Here is a 24,457-nt window from a genome sequence, read left to right as displayed (position 1 = left end):
AATCAAGTTTTCTTTAAAAAAAAAAAAAAAAAAAGTGCCAGCAAGTTGCTGTCAAGTCCTGGCAACAACATAAACCTTCACCAGATGTGGTTTTTCTACTTGTCATTTATAGGATGCATTACTTGGGTTTTGTATAGATAGTACAAACCACAGAGGTGTGTATGCCAGAAGATGCTGAGGTAGCCTTCTTAGCCGACAATGAAAGGTTGGAGGTTGACATCACAAAGTAAGCAGGCCCTCTCATCTTTCAATTTTATTCCAATGTCACCATTTAAAAAAGGATAGCCAAATAAATCTAAATTTCTGAGCTAAATGAAAGATACAACTATAGTTACATCTTATTTCAAACATTCAAGCGTTCAAGTTACATTTCATTCGTAACAGGTAAGGACACAGTAAAAGAAGGTATGTTGCCTGTCCCGAATATACAGCTTTGTCACTACTACATAAAAATATAAGTAACCAAATACAAAAAAGAGATGGGGGGGGTGTCGGGGTCAAGGAGGCAGACAGTCCAAGTTGTAAATCTGGTCTGGTTACCATACAGTGTTGACTAGTAGTGGAGCATGCTGTGGGCTTCTAATTTTGCAGGCCAGTTACGTGGCTGTGGGCACTGCGGGCTGGGAGGCCATTGCTTTCAGTGGGATCCACAAAACCATTCATGTGGGCCTTTTTAGGAGTGGCTACCCAAGCTGGGGGCACAGGGGAATGGCCATGCTTTGCGCAGCTCCACAATCTCTGGGTCTTGTATTCCAGCTGCATGTGGTTTTGAGGTGGGAGCCCCACGCAGGCCCTATGGAAGAAAGGAAAAAAGCCAGCAGGTTAACATACTTTCTTTGCAAGCAATCATCCACCACCCCCTCCCCCAAACACACACGTTTTAAATCTTCAGTCTCAAGGAGACAGGCTGATACCATGCAGGAAAGAAAGGGGGGTTTCTCCTCCTGATAAAACTCTGGGAGGACCATGAATTAAAACTGTTGGCTGGCAAATCTATGGCTGAGGAGTAACACAGACTTTAAGGAACTCTGCCATAAAACGGCTTTCTGGCTTTACAGAAATTGGATACGTTCACAAAAATAGGTGTAACAGCAACTAGTAACCATGACAACTAAACAAATCTGTGTGGAGGGAGCTACCTCCAAGTATCAAGTCCTTGGGGAAAATAGGAGGGCTGTTGTCTGTCTAATACAAACACGTGGGAACAGGAGTGCTACATTTTAAGTTAAAGTTAATGGGTTTGGGGGCTAATGGAGGGCCTGAAAAGAGAGAAACCAGAGACCTACAAAGAAGAAATGTGCAGGGTTACCATGGTGACTCGAACACAGTTCTCAGCAGGCCCAGTCAAACAAATTCAGGAGTTGCTATGGTTACCTTCACAACTCTTTGCGGGAGATAGGGGGTTCGGAATTGTGAATAAAAAATAAAAGAAAATGCTCCTTTTGGTAACAGGGCAGTTGGGACTGAACCTATGTAACGAAGTCCTGATGCATCTTCCACACTCTTGAGAGTTTAATTAAGCCTCAACTATCTTAAAATTAGTTGTTTTTTTTAGCTGTACACTACCCAGAGTCACTCTGAGAGCGAGATGGGTGGTACCTGAATTTAGTAAATAAAGTGGAGTAGTATACAGAGCAAGTACAGATTTCCACTATGACACGCAATCCATATACAGCTGGTTGCTTGCTCAGGTCCAGAATGTAATCCAAGAAGGTTGGCGTTACCTGAATAGGTTCTCAATGGCAGCCCGTTGACGGAAGAGTGCGTTGACCACTGGAGCTCTTTTAGGAACAAGGGGAGCCTTGCAGAGGAAGCTCAAGAGGGACAAGACGCTGTGAAGGGGCTCCGGCTTGGCATCTCCTATGCCCACCTGGATCCGTTGGCAGAGTTCAGCCAGAATGATCAAGTCCAAAATTATGGGAGCAGCTAGTAAGGAATCCTGCAGAACATATCAGAAATGCAAAACACTGAAAGTTGTTCCAACGTAATCATTCCTTCACACCCAGGTGTAGGAATATGCACAAATTTCCTATATTCGGAATTGGCAGTTAAGCCCTGCCTGTGAGCTAAGCAAGAAATGGAATACCTCCTTCCACATGCTCCTCCCTTCCAATCTCTTGAACAGGGTTGCCGGAAAAATAATCCGTAATCTCCTCTCCAATATAGAACATGTTTGCCTCACGTGGAATCCTAGAGCTTTGTACCCACCTCGCACATATTGTGAATGACGATGGTGTTGGTCCCCCCCAAAGCGATCTCCGAAGTATATTCATCTAGTGCCCGCTTGCTGTCACCGACGTAGGGCACATACTTGATCACCACCTGTCCGGGGAGTGTGCAGTGGTGTCTATGAGCAAGCAACAATAATCCCTTGCAGCCAACAGAGATGAACACTCCCGATAATGCATACCACACATCGCAACTAGGTTGGCCCACGATTGTACCCCAAACCACGCCACTGCCTCCCACTCACGCAGTGATCCAGATGTTCCCCTGGTCCATATAGGATGGGGTTCGACTTCACCATGTCATCCACCACGTTGCTCTTGGAAATTTCCTTGGAGCGGAACTGAGCTGGTGCGGACAGGTTCTTTCCATCGTTGTTGCCCAGGTGGTTGTAGCTAACAATGGAGACTGGCTGAAAGGAAGGAAAGAGCAGTTGTTGAAAATGCAAGGTTTCTAGTCCTTAGTATGAGCTTTGGGGGTGGGGGGATGAGAGGAAAGAGTGTTACTCAAACCATACACATATTGCAAAGCAATGACTGCTTATTTTCATGCTTACTCAGCTCAGTTTGGGAGATTAGACCCTTCTGTTCATTTTTGGAGGAAAGGCATTTGCATTCCCTTTGAGATCAAGTTACAGAGCCCTCCTTACCTTTGCACACAGATTTTAATGAAAGGGATACCTGAGGCCAGAGATCTCCCATGGTCATTTGTGGACTTTTGTTAATCTTTCTTCAACTATCAAGAGCCTTGATAGTACAGTGGTTTAATGCACCCTGTTATTAACACAGCTGCCTGCAATTTCTGCTGGTTCAAATCTCTCCAAGGCTCAAGGTTGACTCAGCCTTCCATCCTTTCTAAGGTAGGTGAAATGAGGACCCAGTTTGTGGGGGCAATAAGCTGACTTTGTATAAAATATACAAAAGAATGAAGGCTATTGCTTAACGCATTGTAAGCCGCCCTGAGTCTCCGGAGAAGGGCAGCATATAAATCAAAATTTAAAAAAAACAAAAAAAAACTTTTCTACTATTCCTGAACTTCACTTACTAAAAGGGAAAGGTTTCCATCTCAGATGGGAGGTCATCTGCCTTGAAACAATCCCTTCCAGATGTATTGGCCTATCACACCCATCACCCCAAATTGAGCCAAAGGGCAATATAACTGCAGAGGATGGGAATGATAATCCAATACCTCAGGAGGATAGCAATAGCAATAGCACTTATATACACTGCTTTACAGCCCTCTTTTAAACGGTTTCCAGAGTCAGCCTATTGCCCCCAACAATCTGGGTCCTCATTTTACCCACCTCGGAAGGATGGAAGGCTGAGTCAACCTTGGGCCAGTAAAAACTGAACTGCTGGCAGTTGGCAGAATTAGCCTGCAGTTCTTCATTCTTACCACTGCGCCACCACAGATGGAAAAAAACTGTCCATGGTCAACCAGATTCATAAGCCACCACATTCGGGATTTGTTCTATTTGAAATTGGCATAAATTTAAGGACTTTCTGGAGGTCTTGAAGTTCACACACCTTTCAAACTACAATTATAAAATATTATAGGAGCAGTGATTGGCATTATGAAGAATATATTTATCTAAAGTTCATGGAGTTTCCTATTTTTTTACCCAGAGCCTGTGAATTGTTTGGTTTGCAATATGAAAATGTGTAAAGTGGTTCCAGTAGAAATCATACAGGTAAGGTAGTCTTCGACTTACGACTGCAAGTGAGATCGGAAATCTAATAAGTCACAAGCTGAGGCACCCACATGACTGGAAGTGTTTTTCCAACATTTTTCCACAAGTTCTTAAGAAAACGCAGTAACTGTAAAACGAACGTGGCAGTCATCAAGCAAATCCATTCATTCAAATGGCAGCTTTTGCTGGAAACCATCAAAAAACATTGCAGCCACATGACTGCAGAATGCCAAGACTAGTCAAAAGTGTCCAGTTGCCAAGCAGCTGACATGCAGTCATAACTAGGGGGGAGATCAGGGGTGAAATGCTACTGGTTTGGGCCGGTTCGCTCAAACCGGTAGTAAAAAATGTTTTAAAAAGTTTTTTAAAAATTTCCGAGGATCGCACGTCGCTCAACTGATCTTCGGAACTTTTTTTTTTTTTTTTTTTACTTTTTAAGCATTTTTTACTACCGGTTTTCCAGAACTGGTAGTTAAAAATGCTTTAAAAAGTAAAAAAAAAAAAAAAGCAGGAAATCCAAAAGCACACATTTGGTGTGGTCTGAGCATGCATGCGCAGCATATGTCTGGCATACACTGCGCATGTGCGCATAGCGTGCATCTGGCATGCATTGTGCATGCGCGCACGTAGCTCGCATCTGGCATGCACCGCACATGGACGGGCAGCGAGCTGCTGGCGACCAGTGGATTTCACCACTGGGGGGAATGCATCTATTTATGACAGCTGGAGGAGTGTTATAAAGGCCATAAAAGTACCTATCCCACAGCTGCCTTGATTGTAGGCCGAGAATTACCTGTACTAAAGTTACAGCAAAGGTGGAAAAATGTATGCTGTGCCCTATGTTTGTAAACTACTGTTCCCAGCATCCCTCCTAAGCTAGGAGGTCTGGGGTTATTGGAAGCTGAAATTCCACCACTTGTGGGAGGCCCCGTATTGCCCAACCTTACAGATTAACCAGCAACTCCAAGGGCATGCCCCATCCCATTGTCACTCACCTTAATGCCAGAGCTGATGAGGAAGTCCACCAGAACTGACTTGAGCTTTGTTTGACCAGATTTGAAATCGTCTCCGGCTATAAAGACTCCCTGCTGAACAGCAAGCTCAATAACTCCTGGCACAAAAGTGTTTTGGGGAGAGCCATTGATGTAGGCACAACCTTCCAGGATACTTGCCACAGCAAAGAGTGTAGAAGGAGAAACCTCCAGGCCAGCCTGGGGAAAACATTAAGAGGTCAACAGTGGGTCAGGAGGCTGAAAGATAGACCTTCTCTTCTGCCTTTCAGCCCACAGAGACCCACATCTTCAATGAACTATTGAACTTCACAGATGTTGGAAATGTCTATAAATTGGAGAAAATACAGAATAGGGCAATGGAGGAAGGAGGACTGAGATACAATCTGGATTGCAGAATAGCTGGTTCACACATTCTACTAAGCCAAGATACCAGCTAGAACTGGCTGGGTTCATTCATAAGGTCAACCATGAGCTATTATTAACTACAGTGGCTGGGTTCACTTTATCTCACTTAAACCAAAACACAAATATGTTTATATACCTAAGGAAAGTGGATAATACAATTCTTTTTGATGAAATGCAAAAGTTGTAATATAATTGCAAATTCTCAGGTTGTCTGAGGATATTGGAAATTGTAATACCTGTATATTTGGGGAAAAACTGGATTGGACAAGGCTGCACAAATTAATCACAGTTAATTAAAGCTGAATATTTCTCTCCCTCAGCCTTGGCTACGAATGTGTCCCTTTAAAATTTAGGCTACTGCATTTTCGTTCTGAAAAGCCTTTATCTTACTTATGGTGCCACAGCTAAAAATTAAAGTAGGTGATATCTGGGACATACTTACACTAGAATTATAACTTGGTTTTTCAAAGCATTAACCTTCCTAGAATAGCCAAGAAGCTGAGAAAACATATAAAAATATACTTTCATTAAAAGCCTGGCTCATATGTCATATGTGATGGGGTGGGGCGAGATGAGATGGGAGAGGAGAGGAGAGGGCTAACGAACAAGAATTAGAAGTTTTAAACTGGTTTAGATTTGTAACACTTAGGTGCCTATCTCAATGCAACATCTCTAAAAACTAACATTCAAGTTAAAGAAAAGGAATATACATTTAAAGCAGGGTGTCAAACTGATCATGTCATGTGACATATTGGGACGTATCGTGCCATTTTTTTGCCTTTGCGGAGCCAGGGTGGACGTGGCCTGTATGTGACGCATCCGGCCCGTGGGCCGCCAGTTTGACACCCCTGATTTAAAGGAACAAGAAGAGCCAATACTGGATGAAAGCAGCAAGGAAACAAATACACCCATATCTCACCTCAATTGCTTGGAGTAAATTGCTAGCTGTATCATTCACTCCAGGATGGATTTCACAGAAGCACTCGGTGTTGGCCGTCCAGAGGACAATCACCTTCTCCACCCCACTGGAGTTCTTGAAATCCTGGATATCATGGCGAATCCGAGCCATCTTTGGAGGAAAAAATATGTAAGCAAAATGTCAGATCTTTACTAGAAACAATGAATGAGCAGTTGCATTGCTGCTTCTCACAAAGAACTCATTGCAGAAAGTCATACCAGATTCCTAATCAAGACACTTAAGCCAGTCTTTATAAATATATCCTGGATGCATCGCAAACTCTTACTGTTTGTAAGCCACCTAGAGGGACACGGTGGCTCAGTGGGTAAGACGCTGAGCTTGTCAATCGAAAGGTCGGCAGTTCAGCACTTCGAATCCCGAGTGTCGCGTAACGGGGTGAGCTCCCGTTATTTGTCCCAACTTCTGCCAACCTAGCAGTTCGAAAGCACGTTAAAAATGCAAGTAGAAAAATAGGGACCACCTTTGGTGGGAAGGTAACAGCGTTCCATGTGCCTTTGGCATTTAGTCATGCCGGCCATATGATCACGGAGACGTCTTCAGACAGCGCTGGCCCTTCGGCTTTGAAACAGAGATGAGCACCGCCCCCTAGAGTCGGGAATGACTAGCACATATGTGCAAGGGGAACCTTTCCTTTTCCCTTTAAGCCACCTAGAGTCACTGAAAGGGTGGCAATATACATTTGCTAAATAAATAAATAAACTACCCATAAATTTGGTTCCAAATAAGCAGGATCCGATTGTGACAAATTGTCAGTTCAATTGATCCAACAGCCTTTAATAAACCACTTTCTTTTCACATCTGAAATAAGAAGGTAACATCCAAGCTGAGTAAGATAATACGCACTATATACTGCCCACTTGGGAAAAACCCCGGATAAAAGTAAATAAATTGGGATTTAACTAATCTAGGCAATTTAGATTACAGTACTACTGTAACATTTGCATCCTCAATTTTTTAAATTTCCTTTCATGCCTAACAGTGCCAGCAATTTCCAAGCAAGTAATTTCCAGCAGCAACTGATGGGAAAGGCCTTTTACTGAAATGGGACCACAGAGATTGTCTGCAAATTGTTGGAGAGAATATTAGGCTAGATGGCCTAAGGCAGCTTCCTAGTTTAATGGGGGGGAAATTAGACAGCTATGTTGTACTGCTAGAGTATATTAGTGAAGAGTGGTAGATATGCCAAATTTAATCTCCAAAAGCTTTGGATAAAAGGATCTTTAAGGTGAAAAATGACCCCTCAGTTCTTGATCTGCTTTGCAGGCTCATTGAAAACGTGCATAACTAGGAGAGGCATTTTGGTGTAGGAGTTAAGGCCTAAGGCTAAAAACTGGGAGTTTCTGAGTTCTAGTCCTGCCTTAGGCACAAAGCCAGCTGGGTGGACCTGGGCCAGTCACACTCTCTCAGCTCTGGGAAGGAGGCAATGGCTAACTACTTCCGAAAAACCTTGCCAAGAAAATGGCAGGAATTAATCCAGGCATTTGCCATGAGTCAGAAATTGACTTGAAGGCACCCCTTCACCCCGCAAAAATCATCTCTTATGTAGGCTGAGAAGTCACTTTGCCGTGGTTGCAAACCTGTGACATGTATGTCAAAGGTGACATGCTAGCATTCACCAACACATGATAACAACTTCACGAAAGCACACCCATTCTCATACAATTTTCAGAGGTTACGGAGGCTGCTCTTGTGCGTCTCTAAAGTCTTTCATGTGAGAATGGAGCATACTTTCACATGGTTTTCAGAGGCTGCGGAAAAGCATTATCCAAAGCCACATCAAGAACGGAGGGCCTCATGTGACCTGGAGCTGCCTCAGGTAGGCCTCAGGGGCCTGTTAACAAAAGAAACACTGCCTGAAGGTAAGTGGTGCATGGGCAATCCTGGGGAGCTCTGGGCCAGGGGGACAACTGCACTGTTCCCCAAGCCTTGTGCTCCTTGAGGGATGGTGCAAGGAGACCTTTTAAAGTGGCAGAGGTGATGCTAGAACTGAAATTGAGGCCTTGGCGTTACCAGGTGCTGTTGCTCAGGGTGGCCTAGGTGGGAGGGACATAGTTTTCCTGTTGTTTGGGACGGAGTGGAAGGTGTGACACGCCAGCAAAGTCCATCTAGGCATTTTTTTGTATTTTTGACATGCTGAGTTGAAAAGCTTGCTACCACTGGTTTAATGGTTATGGCTGTAGACAAAGCAGGGAAATCCAAATTCTATCCCTACGTTAGACATGGGGGCCAGGAGGGTGACTTTGGCTTGGTCACTCTCTTAACCCTGGAAGAATGCTCCCAAGATAACTGCTTGGACCTGTCCATCTCATTGCCAAGAATTGAGACTCAATAGTAAGCGCCTGCAGGCTGGACAGAAATGCAAAAGCTGAACCACAAACATCTCCCTCAAAGCCTTGAAGGAAGTGCCCCAAGCACACTTCCCAAAATTGCTATTCAAAATAACCAAATGGTATTTTTACTGCAGAAATATTCTAACTATTTAATTCAGTTTGAACATTAAGCCAGTTTTGACTGATGTAGATTTTAAGCCTAGCCCTACCTATTTAAAGAGTGGCAGACAAAAAAAAACGGATCTCACCTCAAAAAAAGACGTAGGTTAGAGGGGTTCCTTTTAAAACAGACTTCTGTTAACTGCTGCACGAATGAATATTGAGCTAGCAAGGACTCTGAGTAACTTTATGCCTTCTACTCACCTGCTCAGCTTTGCTTCCAGTCAGAACATTGTCAGCTCTTTCTCCCTGATTGGCAGCGATGAACTCCGGGATGTAGATGGAAGGCCGAGGCTTCAGGCCTACCATGTAAGGCCGCAGCTGTTCTTGAAGGGGCCAGTCCAAGACCTCAGCCCTGCGCATGGCATCAGCCAAATTCATAGAGGAAATGTCCCAGCCTAGCAGGATGGAATTCAAAATTTATTGGCTGCCCATCTTACCACAGGGTAACTTTGGGCATTAATTGTCAGGCCCATACCTTAATATGACTACCTTCCTTTTTTTTCCCCTTTGACTGTTCTCCCCATTAAAGTATACAACTTTAAAAAGAAGGCAAGCAGACCCCCTTCCCTTGACATTTTTCCCCTTCCAAACCAACACTTACCATCAAAAACAATGTCATTAGGATGTACCATGGGGAGCATATCACGGAAAGGAATATAGACATCTCCAGAGGGACCGGTCCCGAGACATACTGTGGATGCTTGTAAGAGAGAGCCATAGTAGTTGGCATGCTGCGGGGCAGAAGTGGGGAGACCAGACATCAGTATGGGCTAAGAGGGTGAAGCGTTCAATGGAATCACCTAGTGACCTTATCCAGCATGGACCATTTGCTTTTTATATTAAATTTTAGAAGCCTAGAGTTGGAAGGGGCTGCCACCGACTCCAGCCTGCTCCTGAGAGCCAGAATCCAAATTAAAGCATCCTAGATAAGGTTTTGATTTGGTCTTCTAACCAAATATGCTCCATTGGAACATATGTAGGGAAGAGGACTCTCTGGATCATTGTTCCCTCTGATGAATGAGCGTTATTCTGAAGAACTTTTAGGAAGTTTTTAATGTTAGGGAAAGGAGATGCGGTCCTTTTCATCTGTACTTCAAAAGATTTCAGTGCAGATGATAAGAATGGCCTAAAATTGCTTGAAATACTGACTCAGAACTTGCCTGACTCATTCACGACAGATGAGGAGCACAACCATTGCACAGCAGACAATTTTGTCCAGCATCATCATCAGGCCCATCAGGTTACACACCGTTTGGGAGTGTCTTCAAATCAGCATTGAGTCCTGGCAATTGCCTGGACTAGTCTTTCTTGGAAAGGCTTTTTAGAATTGAATTGATTTGCCATTGCCTCCCTTCTTTGGGCTGAGAGAGGATGACCTGTCCAAAGTGACCCACCTGACTTCGTGCCTAAGGGGGGACTAGAACTCAGTTTCCCAGTTTCTAGCCTGGTGGCTTCTTAGATCAAACTGGCTCTTATACACCATTTAGAGACATTTAGAAAAAATGTTAATGGGAAAATATCTGGTTCTCATAAGCTTACTAAGATATCATTTTATATGCAAGCATCATACCCTATTATTTTCTCCTGCCTAAATTATCATCTTTCAAGTCCTTCAAGTCATGTTTAGCCCAAATTTAAGAGATGGTCTTTATATCTCCCCCTCCCCCATAAAATTAAGGTTCCTCCACTGTCCAGACAAGAATTTACTCAGAACCTATGAATACTAGATAAATGAATGATTAATATGTAACATGTTTATATTTTTACCTTATAAGTTGCCCTATTAGCTTCCCACCTTTCTTGCTAATCATAAAATATAGAAACATTCCTTTATATACAATTGTTAAGCACATAACATTCTAATACACAAAATTCCGCCTTCCTTCCTGAAAAGGAGGAATGTTACATAGCTAAATAAAGGAAGATCAATATATTTATTCACTCTGATATTCAGGAAAGTTTGAAGAAAAGATGATCCCAAACTACCTGAACTCAATTTTTTGGGATATAAAAACTGTAAATATTTTATTTTAAAAAATCTCTCACTAAAATTGAGCAAGTCAGCCCAAATGAAAGGGTAGGATATTTTGCCAAACCCATTAAACGACTTTTATGAAACCTGGTAGAATATTCCATAATGTTTATGTTTGGTCTGGAGAAGCCTCTCACTAGGAGAAAGATAAAGCTAAATATTCATTAGACTTTGGAAATTATAAACTAGCTTTCTTGCTCACAATTTAAGTCCCTTGCAGAAAACATGACACGTATAACCAAGAGTCTGAATGGCTCACTTACCTTTTGACCCCTCTTGGTCATCCAGGAGAGACCCAGCCTATTGGCCAAAACAGCAGCAGTCACTGTTGTGCCATTGTTTCCCCCCCAGCCAACAAGCATCACACCCAGCTTGGGAACCCGCAGGCCTGTACGGAAAGTGAGATCAGTAGAAGTTGGCTTGACCTGCGGAAACACCCCACCATAGAAACCTTGTGAGATCTGAAGCTCAGTGAGGATAGAAGGACTCAGCAAAATATGTTAACTCCAAAAGAAGAAAATCATTCTTATTTCCACACCTACACCATTTGCCGTGATCTAAACCAGTGATTCTTCACCTTGGTAACATTAAAGTGTGTGGACTTCAACTCCCAGAATTCCCTAACCAGCATGCTGGCTGAGGAATTCTGGGAACTGAAGTCCACAGACTTAAGGTTGCTCAAGTTGAGAAACACTAATTTAGGTGAATGGTTAGAATAACAGCTCAAAATTTCAATGGATCATAGATTACTTCATATTTAATCCTGGCAGCGGATTCCCTCTCACTCACCCAAATTCTCTTCTCCTTGATAACAAAACTCCTACACTTGAGCAATGCTTGAGACTGTGCAGAAGGTGCTGAATTCTTCAGGCTATGCTGTCTGCTTCCATTTAGAAATGACCCTTGCAGATTTTATTGCAGGTTAACTGAGGCACCAATAGGAAGGCAGGTGATCTTTGTTGCTGCTTTGCTAAGGACTTTAGGATTCCTAATCTACCTTTGAAATCCCTTCCCAAATTCTGTATTTGCTCCAAGAAGCAATTTTCTGTCCTCAGGGTCTACCTCCACCCACCCACCCAGATGGAATGCTTGCAAGTTGGTTTCTTTGACAAAATAGCAACCACCCGTCTCTCTATTTTATCAAAGAAACCCACTTGCAAGCATTCCAGGAGTTTTATTTCCTAAGCAAGTGGAATGTCTGGAAGCTTTCTGACCTATCTTACCCTTTATAAACAGTGGGCAACATAAGAGGCCTAAAGCCAGTAAGTGAAAGAAAACAGGCAAGGCTGACATTCAGGCCTCTTCTTTCATCTCTGCCCTTTATATTAGGGTCACCTAGCCTCTTATTCTTATTTCTCAGCCAGATGTCTGGCCTTTACAGTTCCTTATATGTAGCCATTTTCTTTCTGTCCCCCTTACCTTTGCTTTCCAGTTTTCAATACCTTTTCCCCACTTTGCCTTCTCATTGGGCAGTTTGGAACCTGGGATCCTTGTAAATCTATAATCCCAGACTACTTTTAGTTTCTTCCCTACAACCTGGATCGTATATATTTCTAATACTTTGCTTCCATGGTTCTGACAAACCCTGTCTGGCAAACCCTGGCAACACCTCTAAAACTTTCATTGCAAATTTTACTGACTCTACAAGGGGCGCCCCACTTGAAAAAAAATTGTTGTCTTCCTCTTCAACCATTGTTGAAGAACAGGTGGTATCTATGATTCCTTTGGGTCTTAATATAGTACAAGATACATTTAAAAGCTTTAAAAGCTCCTGGAGGGTTTTTCCCTGTTTAATTTTATACCACTTTACTTATATTCAGATACCTAAGATAGGCAATCGACTGTTGCAATCTGAATTCTTGTTTACAACTCCTATCAGCCACCATTTTACTAAGACTGTATTACTATTGTTCTCATCATTCCTATTACCTATTTCCTTTTCTATTTATGACTATAACTTTGTTGCTTGTATCTTTATGATTTATATTATTTAGTTTCCAGTATGATTTATGTTGATTTTTTATTTAGTATCCTATAACTATCACTAAGTGTTGTATCTTATGATTCATGATGTATTTATGATGACTATGATCATGATTTATCACTTATATCTTTTATGTACCCTCAGAGCTTATGCACCGAAAATGAATTCCTTGTGTGTCCAATCACACTTGGCCAATAAAGAATTCTATTCTATTCTAATTCTTTTTTTCCAGAATATTCTCTGCCATCTTCTTTCTACTTTTCCAGCCACATTACCACTGGTTAACAGTTACCTGCTCCATCTTCATTAGCCCCTCATGTCTCATTGGTGATTTTCCCCCTAATAATTCTTCCACATTTCTGCAAAATGTGAAGTTCAGCAGAGTGTCAGTATTTCCTTCTAACAACAGTGCTGGTTGGATATATAACACCTCAGAGAATTTATTGCTACCATCCTCTTCCTCGTCGTCTAATGATTTAGCTATTAGTTTTCCCCCCAGTGCCTTCCAGATGTGTATCTCTCATAATCCCCCACCCAGCACTGGCAAAGCTGAATTTGACTGCTTTAACTGACTTTTAACTGTGTATTTTCCTATTTAAAGCACAAAACTAGTTTGATTTTTTTCAACAAAGAAAAGCCAGTTTGGCCCCATCTTACCTTGGTGACACCATTCTCCTGGCAGACTTGTACTGTGTCATAGGTGTACTTAGCCTCAATGAACTCCTGAGTGTACTTCACGTCTGGGCTGTCCACTAGAAATGACGTTGCCATCTTTGTGCTGGATCAGGAAGGATGGGAACAACCGTGTTAGCCAGAGTTTTAACTCTCTCCTCTAGTTAAAATTGGACACAGAGTTTGAGTTACTATTCTGTTCAGCCGGAAAGGCAAGATGTCTCATCTAGAGGGCAAGCAGCTGGCACAGTTCTTTTGCTGAGAAGGACTAAAGGACTAAACAAGGAGCCTATCTCAGACTAGGCTGCTTAAGGCATTCCCAGCAACCTATACCACGGTGGAGCCGTGGTTAGAGTGCAGTACCGCAGGCTACTTCTGCTGCCTGCAGTTTGACAGTTCAAATCCCACCAGGCTCAAGGTTGACTCAGCCTTCCCTCCTTCCGAGGTGGGTAAAATGAGGACCCACCTATTGTTGGGGGCAATAGGCAGACTCTGGAAACCACTTAAGAGAGGTTGTAAAGCACTAGGAAGCGGTGTATAAGTCTTAAGCGCTGTTGCTGCGGCTATACAAAGACGCCACAAGCAACTCTTCTCTATGGGAATCCTAGGTTTGAAAAAGGAAAGTTTCTCAGAATATTCAGCCTATATATAGTCTCTCTCTATATATAGACTATATATATATAGTCTAGAAGGGATTTCTCTCACCTGCCATATATATATGGCAGGTGAGAGAAATCCCTTCTAGACTCCCAGAATAAAGTGGGAAAAATTAAAGGGAGACAGGACAAGGGACCCTCGGGGAGGGGGGAGTATCCTTTGGGAAGGGGGGGAGTGTCTCCCGCAGGTGGCGGCGGAATCCCTAAAGCAGTGTTTCTCAACCTTGGCTGCTGGCGCTGCTGGCTGGGGGATTCTGGGAGTTGAAGTCCACCCATCTTCAAGCTACCAAGGTTGAGAAACACTGCCCTGAAGGGAGACATGCAGAAGAGCAACGGGGGGCTCTGCAAGGATCCTCGCTTTCCTTGCCAAGCCGAAAACGGTGGGCCTGGCCCAGCCTCCTTCCCACAGTTAGTAGACACCCAACTCCTCCTTCTTTCCTTTCCTTTCCTTTCCTTTCCTTTCCTTTCCTTTCCTTTCCTTTCCTTTCCTTTCCTTCCCTCCTTTCCTTTCCTTTCCTTTCCTTTCCTTTCTTCCTTCCCTTTCCTTTCCTTTCCTTTCCCTCCCTCCCTCCCTTTCCTTTCCTTTCCTTTCCTTTCCTTTCCTTTCCTTTCCTTTCCTTTCCTTTCCTTTCCTTTCCTTTCCTTTCCTTTCCTTTCCTTTCCTTTCCTTTCCTTTCCTTTCCTTTCCTTTCCTTTCCTTCTTTCCTTTCCTTTCCTTTCCTTTCCTTTCCTTCCTTCCTTCCTTTCCTTTCCTTTCCTTTCCTTTCTTTCAAGCGGCCAGGTAACGCCAAAGGCTGGAGGGGGAGACACCGGGGAAAACGCCTCCCGCCCACCGCCGTCTCGACTCCCGACCGAATCGGCTCTTGCTTCAATTGCCTCGGGCCATTTAAAGCAGGAGGACAAAAGGCTGAGCGGGAAAGGAGGAGGAGGCGCCGCCGCTCCTCTTACCTGAGAGCCAGGTGCCCGTCCTCCTTTGCCCCCCCACCCACCCCCCGAGCAGCGGCTCCAGCGTAGCGCAAGACCCGCCGCGACCCACCTTCAGCTTCAACGGTCGGGTAAGTCCTACTCGCCGTTCCAGCGCGCCGGGGGTTTAATCAAATCTCAGGACCCGCCCCCTCCGCCAAGGCTCCGCCTCTTCGGGGGTGGGGGAAAAAAAAAAAGACCACACACCCTGCATCTTTTTTTTTTTTTTTTTTGGCCTGAGCACGCCCCTCTCGCCCGGCCCACGTGCGCTGGGGCTTCTTTGCGCTTTGGCTCCTTAAACCCCTTCTTGCCTTAAGGCTCGGTGGGAATCCTTATTTCTCAAGGGAAGCCGGAGCAGAATTCGGGGCGTCTCTGAATAGGTCAAGCTCAGCTAAATCCCGCTTAGCAATCGAACGGGAGACCGCTAGAAAATCCTGGGTTGGGAATTTAGACTGCCGTGGTGTATGTATGTATGTATGTATGTATGTATGTATGTATGTATGTATGTATGTATGTATGTATTTATGTATTTATGTATTTATGTATTTATGTATTTATTTATTTGTCGTATTTCTATGCTGCCCACTCTCCGAGGACTCTGGGTGGCTTACACCAAAGACAGTATATTAAATAGCATGTTGCCCCCAACAATCTGGGTCCTCATTTTACCCACCTCTGAAGGATGGAAGGCTGAGTCAACCTTGAGCCTGGTGGGATTTGAACTGTCAAACTGCAGGCAGCAGAAGTAGCCTGCAGTACTGCACTCTATAGTGCAAGGGTGTCCATCTTTGGTAACTTCAAGTCCCAGAATTGACTTGACTTGACTTAACTTCAAGTCCCAGAATTGACTTGACTTGACTTGATTTGACTTGACTTGACTTAACTTCAAGTCCCAGAATTGACTTGACTTGACTTGACTTGACTTAACTTCAAATCCCCGAATTGACTTGACTTGACTTAACTTCAAGTCCCAGAATTGACTTGACTTGACTTGACTTAACTTCAAATCCCCGAATTGACTTGACTTGACTTGACTTGACGACTAGACTAGACTAGACAGAATAGAATAGAATAGAATAGAATAGAATAGAATAGAATAGAATAGAATAGAATAGAATAGAATAGAATAGAATAACAGAGTTGGAAGGGACCTTGGAGGTCTTCTAGTCCAACCCCCTGCCCAGGCAGAAAACCCTACCACTTCAGACAAATGGTTGTCCAATATCTTCTTAAAAACTTCCAGTATTGGAGAATGCACACCTTCTGAAGGCAAGTTGTTGCACTGATTAATTGTTCTAACCTATGTTGCTTCTCTCCTTGATTAGTTTCCATCCATTGCTTCTTGTCCTGCCCTCAGGTGTTTTGGAAAGTAGCTTGACTCCCTCTTCTTTGTGGCAACCCATGAGATATCGGAACACTGCTATCATGTCACCCCTAGTCCTTTTCATTGAATTAGACATACCCAGTTCAAGCAACGGTTCTTTATATGTTTTAGCCTCCAATCCCCTAATCAACTTTGTTGCTCTTCTCTGCACTCTTTCTAGTCTTAAAAGTTGCCAAGGTTAGACACCCTTGGTATAGTAGTAAAGGTGCTTGCCTAGAAGCCTAGTCCCTTTTTAAGCATGAAAAATTGGATGGGTGACTTTGGCCAATCACCAGGAGACTGTGAGTTCTAGTCCTGGCCTGAAAGCTGACTAGGTGACTTTTGGCCACTCATTCTCTCTCAGCCCAGCTCACCTCACAAGGTTGCTGTTGTGTGGAAAATAGGATGGAGGAGTATTAGGCATGTTTGCAACCTTTAGTTACTTATAAAACAATAATGGCAGGATAAAAGTCAAATAAATAAATAAACAAACAAGCCTCTTTTGAATTATTGCAATAGACACGTGCACCCTTCTCCTGTGCAAGCATCTATAAAAGCATCAGGAGTTCAGCTCAACGAGGAGAAAGCTTTACCCACCAGAACAGAAGGTGGGGTTGATTCCCTGCCCTAGTCAATGGTTATCGATAATTATTTTTCTGAGATTGGGACCACAGAACAATCAAGAACTTATTCTAACCACAACCTAGAACCATTCCAAGTTTCCTTTTGATTCCAGCTTCCTTCCAAGGTTCAGTCCTGGAATACTGAATATGGAATTTAATACTGTAATGGAATTTATGGACATTTCTGAAAGGGATGCCTTTAATCCCAGATAAGAAGTGGTTTTTAGACTTTTTTTAATTATCTTAGACATTCTAGGTCTGGTCTTCCCTAGCTGCTCTTAAAATCCATTGCATTAAGCTAGGGAAAGTTTTCGCTCTCTGGAAGCAAAAAAAGGGAAGAAATCCTCTGTCATTTGACCCCATTCCCTAGGGAGAACTGGCAAGAAACCACAGTACTGTAGTCCTGGAATGTCCCCTCTTCTAATCCACACCCCCCACCCCCCCATCACGATTACATTCATAACAATTTGTTCTTAAGCCTGTTTTTGTTCTGAAAGGAGCCGCAGGGAGAGACTGCTACCCATTGTTCTTTTCTTTCGTCCAAAAAACATAATTGGCCAATATGTGAATTGGACAAAGAAACAAAAAAGATTTTGTGAGCTTTCAGGTTCTACAGAACAAGGTTACAGAAGTTAGAAATGGACAACAGTTGTAATCCAAAGCTTTGGAAGAGAACCGTTATCACCCAAAATTCAGCAAGAGGTTCTCTAAGACTTGTGTTTTTCAACCTCAGCAGCTTTAAGATGTGTAGACTTCAACTCCCAGAATTCCCCAGCCAGTATGATTGCTCAAAACCTCCAGACAGGTGTCAGGTAATTTAGTCAAGGCAGTGGAGAGAGAATCCTTGAACAAGGGGGTTCCCTTTTGCCTTGAAGGAGATAGTGGTGCATCCTCTCCTCAAGAAATCATCACTTGACCATACAATATTGGCTGTTGGAAGGTCTTCTCCAGGCCCCTTCACTTCTTCTTCTTCTTGTGCCATATCTGTCATCGGACATTGGTGATCCTATTTTTATCAACAGCCACACAAAAAAGTGCTGCTGAGTTTTATCCAAACCAGTCCCTTAGATTTTTAAGCCATGATATTCTTCTTCTGCCTAGACCTCATTTGCCTTCAATCTTTCCCTGAAGTATGGTGTATTTTTCCGGGTGTCACATCACATGTCCAAAGTATTCTAACTTTCACTGGTTTTGATGATTTCCCTTTGCTTTCCCAGGCGGTTTATCACCACCTCATTTCTAATTTTGTCAACCCAGCTTATACATAACAGTAACTAGTGAAGAGCCCTTCACTAGGGGATCAAATCAGTGGGGGCTCCGCTTTTCGCCCTGGATCCCATGGGCTTGATCTTACTCATTCTTGAAAAGGCTTCAAATGCCATCCGATATTATGGACTGGATTTGAAAATATGAGAATGGATGATATATTATTCCCCACAGCAAGAAGCTGAGATGGTTAAAATGATTCTTTTATCCGAATAAGAGATAATTTTGTCTCTAGCTTGAAATTGCTTCCGGATTTTGTGTTTGCAATGAGGGGGGAAAAAATGAAACTTCAATTCTGTTTTTGTAAACTAAACAGGCTTATTGTCATAGAAATGGCTTGTACATACTGTTGTGTAAAAGCAAAAAGTTGTGGTTGCAATGTTGTTACCTTTGATTGTGCCAAAGAGAGTTGGAAGTTGGTGCCTTTCCCCCCCCCCTTCCTCTCTTCTTACTTTTCCATGTTTTTTTTTCTTTGTGTTTTATACTTCAATAAACTAATAAAAAAGTTAAAATGGAAAATCAGGAACCAGGAGGGCATGCCTGTAGCAGGCAGACATAGTCAATAAAAGCAGGGGCCCTTTCACACACAACACAGAGGTGGGCTGCTGCCTGTTCAGATCAGTTCACCCAAACTGGTTATTCCGATTCTGCGTGGTTCAGAGAACCGGCAAAGTGGACCATTGGCTCGCCCTGGCCCTGCCTGATTTTTGGGCTGTTTTTCGGGCCAAAATCGGGCCAAAAAACAGCTTGAAAATGGTCCAAAAAATGGCCTGACAACAGCCCGAAAAACACCCAAAAAAACAGGCTGGTTTTTTTCGGGTCATTTTCAGGCCATTTTTCCAGCCAAAATTGGCCTGAAAAACGCCCAAAAAACATCTTACCCAGCTTCTCTTCCTCTTGCAGCCAGCTTTCCCAGTCTAGCTTGACGGAGTCTCTCTCTCACGCCCACACACACACACACACACACACACACACACACACACACACACAAACAGGTTGGATCTTTCCTCCTGTCACTCCAGTGGGTCTCCACTGGAGACCCCTGGATTCTCTCCCCAATCCTACCTGTCTCATACAGGTACCACGCACACAAGTGATGTAGAGTTGGCCACACTCACTCAGTCACATGACCCTCCCAGCCATGCCCACCCAGCCAGTTATTATGGCAGAGAACCAGTTGTTAAAAAATTTGGAGTCTACCACTGATACAACACACACACACACCCAAGAAACCTTGCACAGCTGGAAAACTCCTCTTTAAACTCCTAGTACGGTAGGTACCAGTTGAACATGGCACTCTCCGTTAATATTCTGTATACACACTCACTGAGATATCTCCAGTCTTGCTTAGCTCTTGACATATTATGAAAGAAAGGGATGCTGGGGATATTTAGACTTCAAAAACAAGCCTGAGAGAGGAATGCTAAAACTCCTAAATTCATGAAAAGATATCATCAAGGAGAAGATCAAGGCTGTTCTCCTACATTCAAAGGAGAAGAATGCAGAATAATTAAGAGGAAGGAATGTTAGGAAAAAATGTTACAAACATCAAGAATAGGTGGACAATGGAATCAGTTACTTCAGGAGAGAATGAATTCTTCTTCTCTGGATATGTCCAAGCAGAATCAAGCACAGGGTTTCTCAAACTTGACAACTTTAAGATGTGTGGACTTCAACTCCCAGAATTCTTTGCTGCCTGGGGAGTTCTGAGGAATTCTGGGAAATAGCCTTTTGTTAGAAATCAGATTAGCTAGCTTTCACTGCCTCTCAGAAGCAGCTGAAAACAGACCTCTTCTGGAGGAGTCTTGGGGAATTCTGGGAGTTGAAGTCCACACATCTTAAGGTCACCATGTTTGAGAAACACTATTCTAGCAGTACATTTCAGGAATGCTTTAATTCAGATCCCTGGATGGAGCAGTGGTTGGATTCAATTTCTTAAAAGTTTCTTTTCGTTGTATGACGCTGTTGGAAGAAATATTCCTCTGGTTCAGTTCCAAGCCAGGAGAAAGACATTGGAGACAAAATGGAGACTGGAGGCTGATTGGAAAGAGGGTCCATTTATTGATGAAGCAGAACTACCAACCTCGTGTGATTCTGGATAGGCGACTACATGGTGTTGAGAGTGGGGGGTATTTATACCTTCTCTTGGGCTTTGCACTTGAACTTCCTGTTCCTGTGCAGGAACATGTATTCTATTGGCTGTTGTCAGACTCCCATGGGGCCCTGTAGGGGTCATGTTTGTCTGAGCTAAGTTTGGTTAAAGTTTGGACTGCTGATGTAATGAAGGACAATTCCTATGGTGGCTGAGGGCTAATCCTACCTTTGTTCAGACCTTGCTGCAGGGAATTTCAAAATATCCTGTCTTGAATGGATTTCTGCCTGCAGTATTTGCTTATGACTAGAGCTATCTATCTCTTGATCTCTTAAGTGCTGACATCTGCTGAGGGCTATTAAGAAAGGTGGGGGCTGCTTTCCAGGAGCATCTTCCTCCATTTCTCCCTTTAGGGAAATATAATATTCTGCCTTTTAAAATATTTCCTAAAATATTTCATTCTTCTAGGAGAGGTGCTAACTTTCCACAACACCGATGAAGCTTCTGCAGTTTGGATTCTTCCAGAAATATTAAGACAGCCTTGTTATTTAATGTGGATTACTAACCACTGAACCAAGCAAAATTAAGTGGCAGATATCATATCCTGGGAAAAGGTTTAAGGACATCTAACCTTTCTAAAAAGTACAGTTCAAAAGGGAAGCGATTCCTGCAGGATTGGGGCAGGGGCGAAGCGGAAACTGTTTTCGCGAAAGATGAAAATGGATCTCGTGTGCAGCAGCTGCTAATAAGAAAAAAAGCAAATTCTGCTCTGCATTATTGTTATTTTACTGGTGAATGTTTATTTGCATACCATTTATGCCCAAATAAACCAAGTTCCCCCCCCCCAAAAAAAGCAAATAATGAAAGTAATCAGGCCAAGGTCAGGGTAGAGTTATGCTTACATGAGAACATGTTTGGAAACACCAAGTCAAGCAAATTTCTCTGTAGAAACAGCTGCAAAGAAGGGAAACCTGGACTTTACTCCCCAGGATATTATCTTTAATAGAGGGGAAAAAAATTATGTAAGGGTCTGACCTACACGTTCTCTTCTTCAAAATAGGTGACCAAAATTTTTCTTGCAGCATAGCAGAGCTAAAGCCATGATGCAAAAAGTGAGCAAAAGGATTGATAACAAAAAAAACCAAATCACAATATCTTTCTCTAAATTTAAAGATGTGCCTCCAGAAGTTGTGGGTGCTCCAACACTGGAGGTTTTTAAGAAGAGATTGGACTACCACCAATCTGTCTGAAATTATGTTTGCAGTGATGGCTAACCTTTTTGCCATTGCGTGCCAAAAGCGGGGGGGGGAGTGCGTGGGGGAGTTGCACGGGACGGGTGCATGCCCACACCTGTAATTCTATGCACCCCGCCCCCGCGCATGTGTGCACAACCCTCCCACGCTTCCCTCGCTTTTGGCACTCGATGGCACGGTGGGCCCAGTAGGCCCGTTTTTCACCCTCCCCAGGCTCCAGAGCCTTTCTAGGAGCCTGGGGAGGGCGAAAATAGCCTTCACCATCCCTCCAGAGGCCCTCTGTTCTGTCCCCGTCTCACACACGCACCCCCACAGATAGTCAATAGTGAAATAATCCAGCCGACAAAGGTTTCTCTAAGAGCAGAATTGGCAGCAACCCAGTGTCTGGCTGCCAAGAGTCTTTTACTTACGAAGGGAGTGTTTTTCAAAGCCAACACACAAGAGATAAGAGAATATTCAAAAAGTCCAGCAATGCAGAGAGGTTTGTTCAATATCAATTTTTGCTCGTCACAGAGCTTGAATGGCCACCACACCCCCTTTTATACCCTGTGGGGTGTGGTCCAGTGACTCAGCCTAATCCCTGGCACGCCTCTTCCTCTGCTGCATGCGCTTATCTCTGCGACGCTGTCGAGGGTCCAGCCAAGACTCATCATCATCATCATTACTGTCCACCTGCGGCTGCGTGAAAGTGCTTGGCCCCGGGCCTATCTCTTGGCCTTTGGAGGACACCAGAGGCATTGCCAGAGAGGAGGGTCCTGGAGAGGGAGGCCTTGCCAACTCCTCTCCTTCACTCTCGGAGTCCTCTCCTGCTGATAACACAGGCTCGGTGATCGGAGCCACAACACCCTCCAGAGGCCAGAAACGGCCTGTTTGCTGACTTCCAGTGGGCCCAGAAGGCCCAAAAATCAACTGGCCAGCACGCGCATGTTCGCCAGAGCTCAGCTCGCGTGCCCACTGATATGGCTCCGCATGCCACCTGTAGCACGCGTGCCATAGGTTCACCATCACGGATATAGGGTTTCCTGCCTAGCAGGGGGTTGGACTAGAACAGTGATGGCTAACCTTTTTGCCATCGCGTGCCAGGAGGGGGGGGCGGGGAGGGTTGCGCGCGCACGTGCCCACGCGCATGTGTGCGCAACCCCCTCCCCCCCCGCTCCTTGCACATGATGGCCTGGTAGGCCCCTTTTTCTTTCTTACCTGGCTCCAGATCCTCTCTGTGTATCTGGGAACGGCAAAAACAGCCTTTCCCACTCCCTTGGAGACCCTACAGAGGCTGAAAAAGCCCATTTCCCAACTCCCGGTGGGACAGGAAGTGACGTTTTTTGCTGTCCCCAGCCTCCAGAACCTCTCTAGGAGTCTCTAGGAGTCTGTAGGAGCCTCTCCAGGAGTCTCTGGAGGCTGGGGACAGGAAAAAACGTCACTTCCTGTCCTACCGGGAGTGGCGAAATTTCATTTCATTTTATTAGATTTATTAGAAATGGGCCCTTTGAGCCTCCGTAGGGCCTCCAAGGAAGTGGGAAAGGCTGTTTTCGCCCTCCACAAATACACAGAGAGGATCTGGAGCCAGGTAAGAAAAAAAATCGGGCCTTCCCCCCCCCCCCCAGGCCCTCCAGAGGCAGGAAACAGCCTGTTTCCCTACTTCTGGTGGGCTCAGAAGGCCCGAAAATCAGCTGGCCGGCGCGCGCATGCGCCCCAGAGCTGAGCTGGCGTGCCCACTAATATGGCTCCGCGTGCCACCTGTGGCACGCGTGCCATAGGTCCGCCATCACGGGACTAGAAGATCTCCAAGGTCCCTTCCAACTCTGTTATTCTGTTATGGAATTGGATTTTAAGATCCTACTGGACCTGGACTCCATCTGGAATGTTGGCTGTTTTGAGTTGGTTTTGATGATCAGTCACCCAGAGACTTATTCCTTTGTTAGAATCTTGTCTTTATTATTTTTACAAATACCTCGAAATGCTGAATATATCCAGCACACTTTCCTCCTCCTATTTGTCTAATGACAACCCTGTGAGGTGGGTTGGATTGAGAGAAAATGATTGGACCAAAATCACCCAGCTGGCTTTCATAGCTAAGGCAGGACCTGAACTCATGGTCTTCTGCTTTCTAGCCTGATCCTTAACTACTAGACCAATCTGACACGTATGCCGGTATATGAGATGGGAGGCCATATGCATTAATTAATTAAATAACTAAATCTCAAGGATGTTAACATTTTCCCATGTTTCACCCTTTTATTATAGGGGAGAATAAAGAGAGACGTGATTAAAGCCTGCAAAATTGTCTAATGGTGGGAGAAAAGAAGTTGTTCACCAACCATATGCTGTTGGATGAGGCCAATTACACCACATCGGTTTAGCACAAGGCTAATTGATAAAGTAGTGTTGGAAAAAGTGTCCATCTGGGTTCAGTGGGGAGAAAGACAAGTGGGAAGAAAGACACTGGAAACATGGAGGCTGACTGAAAAGATGGTTTAATGGTGGACAGGACCACATGGTTTGAGGTCCTGGGCAATCGAGCACATGGAAGAGAGAGAGAGAGAGAGATTTATGCCCTCTCTTGTGCTTTGAACTTGCTTCCTGTTCCTGTGAAAGAAATGTATTCTGATTGGTTATCAGACTCCCATGGGGCCATGCAGGGTTAACTTTGTAGGTTGTCTTGAGTCCCAGGCTTGGTTGAATCTTGCTGGGTGATGTAATCTTCCCAGGTGCCATGTGGTGGCACCTATTATGTCCTGAGGGTGAAGA

General features: G+C 44.1%; 1 protein-coding gene across 3 annotated transcripts; it reads right to left on the bottom strand.

The window, feature by feature from the left end:
* Nucleotides 1-240: 240 nt before the first annotated feature.
* Nucleotides 241-15,284, bottom strand: ISYNA1 (inositol-3-phosphate synthase 1). Of its 3 annotated transcripts, none has more exons than XM_034437633.2 (11): nt 15,186-15,284; nt 13,479-13,599; nt 11,101-11,262; nt 9,407-9,536; nt 9,007-9,200; nt 6,254-6,403; nt 4,912-5,127; nt 2,474-2,638; nt 2,209-2,322; nt 1,725-1,939; nt 241-793 (listed from the first exon to the last, which is right to left on the bottom strand). In XM_034437633.2, exons 2-11 carry the CDS (start codon nt 13,590-13,592, stop codon nt 580-582), a joined length of 1,674 nt encoding a protein of 557 aa, XP_034293524.1. In that variant the 5' UTR covers nt 13,593-13,599; nt 15,186-15,284; the 3' UTR covers nt 241-579. The 3 variants fall into 3 exon arrangements, with proteins under 3 accessions (XP_034293524.1, XP_087750561.1, XP_034293526.1); XM_087894435.1 differs by having other exon boundaries at nt 15,098-15,192; XM_034437635.2 differs by lacking the exon at nt 15,186-15,284 and adding an exon at nt 13,960-14,093.
* Nucleotides 15,285-24,457: the final 9,173 nt, after the last annotated feature.

The sequence above is a fragment of the Pantherophis guttatus genome, chromosome 1 (genome assembly GCF_059756535.1).
Source record: "Pantherophis guttatus breed Tessera chromosome 1, ASM5975653v1, whole genome shotgun sequence".
Taxonomy (NCBI): domain Eukaryota; kingdom Metazoa; phylum Chordata; class Lepidosauria; order Squamata; family Colubridae; genus Pantherophis; species Pantherophis guttatus.
This window is presented reverse-complemented; position numbering and strand designations above follow the sequence as displayed.

Bases quoted from the DNA above. Each gene is read 5' to 3' on its own strand.
- ISYNA1 (XM_034437633.2), bottom strand. From the start codon at position 13,592: ATGGCAACGTCATTTCTAGTGGACAGCCCAGACGTGAAGTACACTCAG. The intron at 5,128-6,253 runs GTGAGATATGGG...TGTTTTCCCCAG, and splicing joins ATTTACTCCAAGCAATTGAG to GCTGGCCTGGAGGTTTCTCC. The intron at 794-1,724 runs GTAACGCCAACC...TTTCTTCCATAG, and splicing joins GCCATTGAGAACCTATTCAG to GGCCTGCGTGGGGCTCCCAC.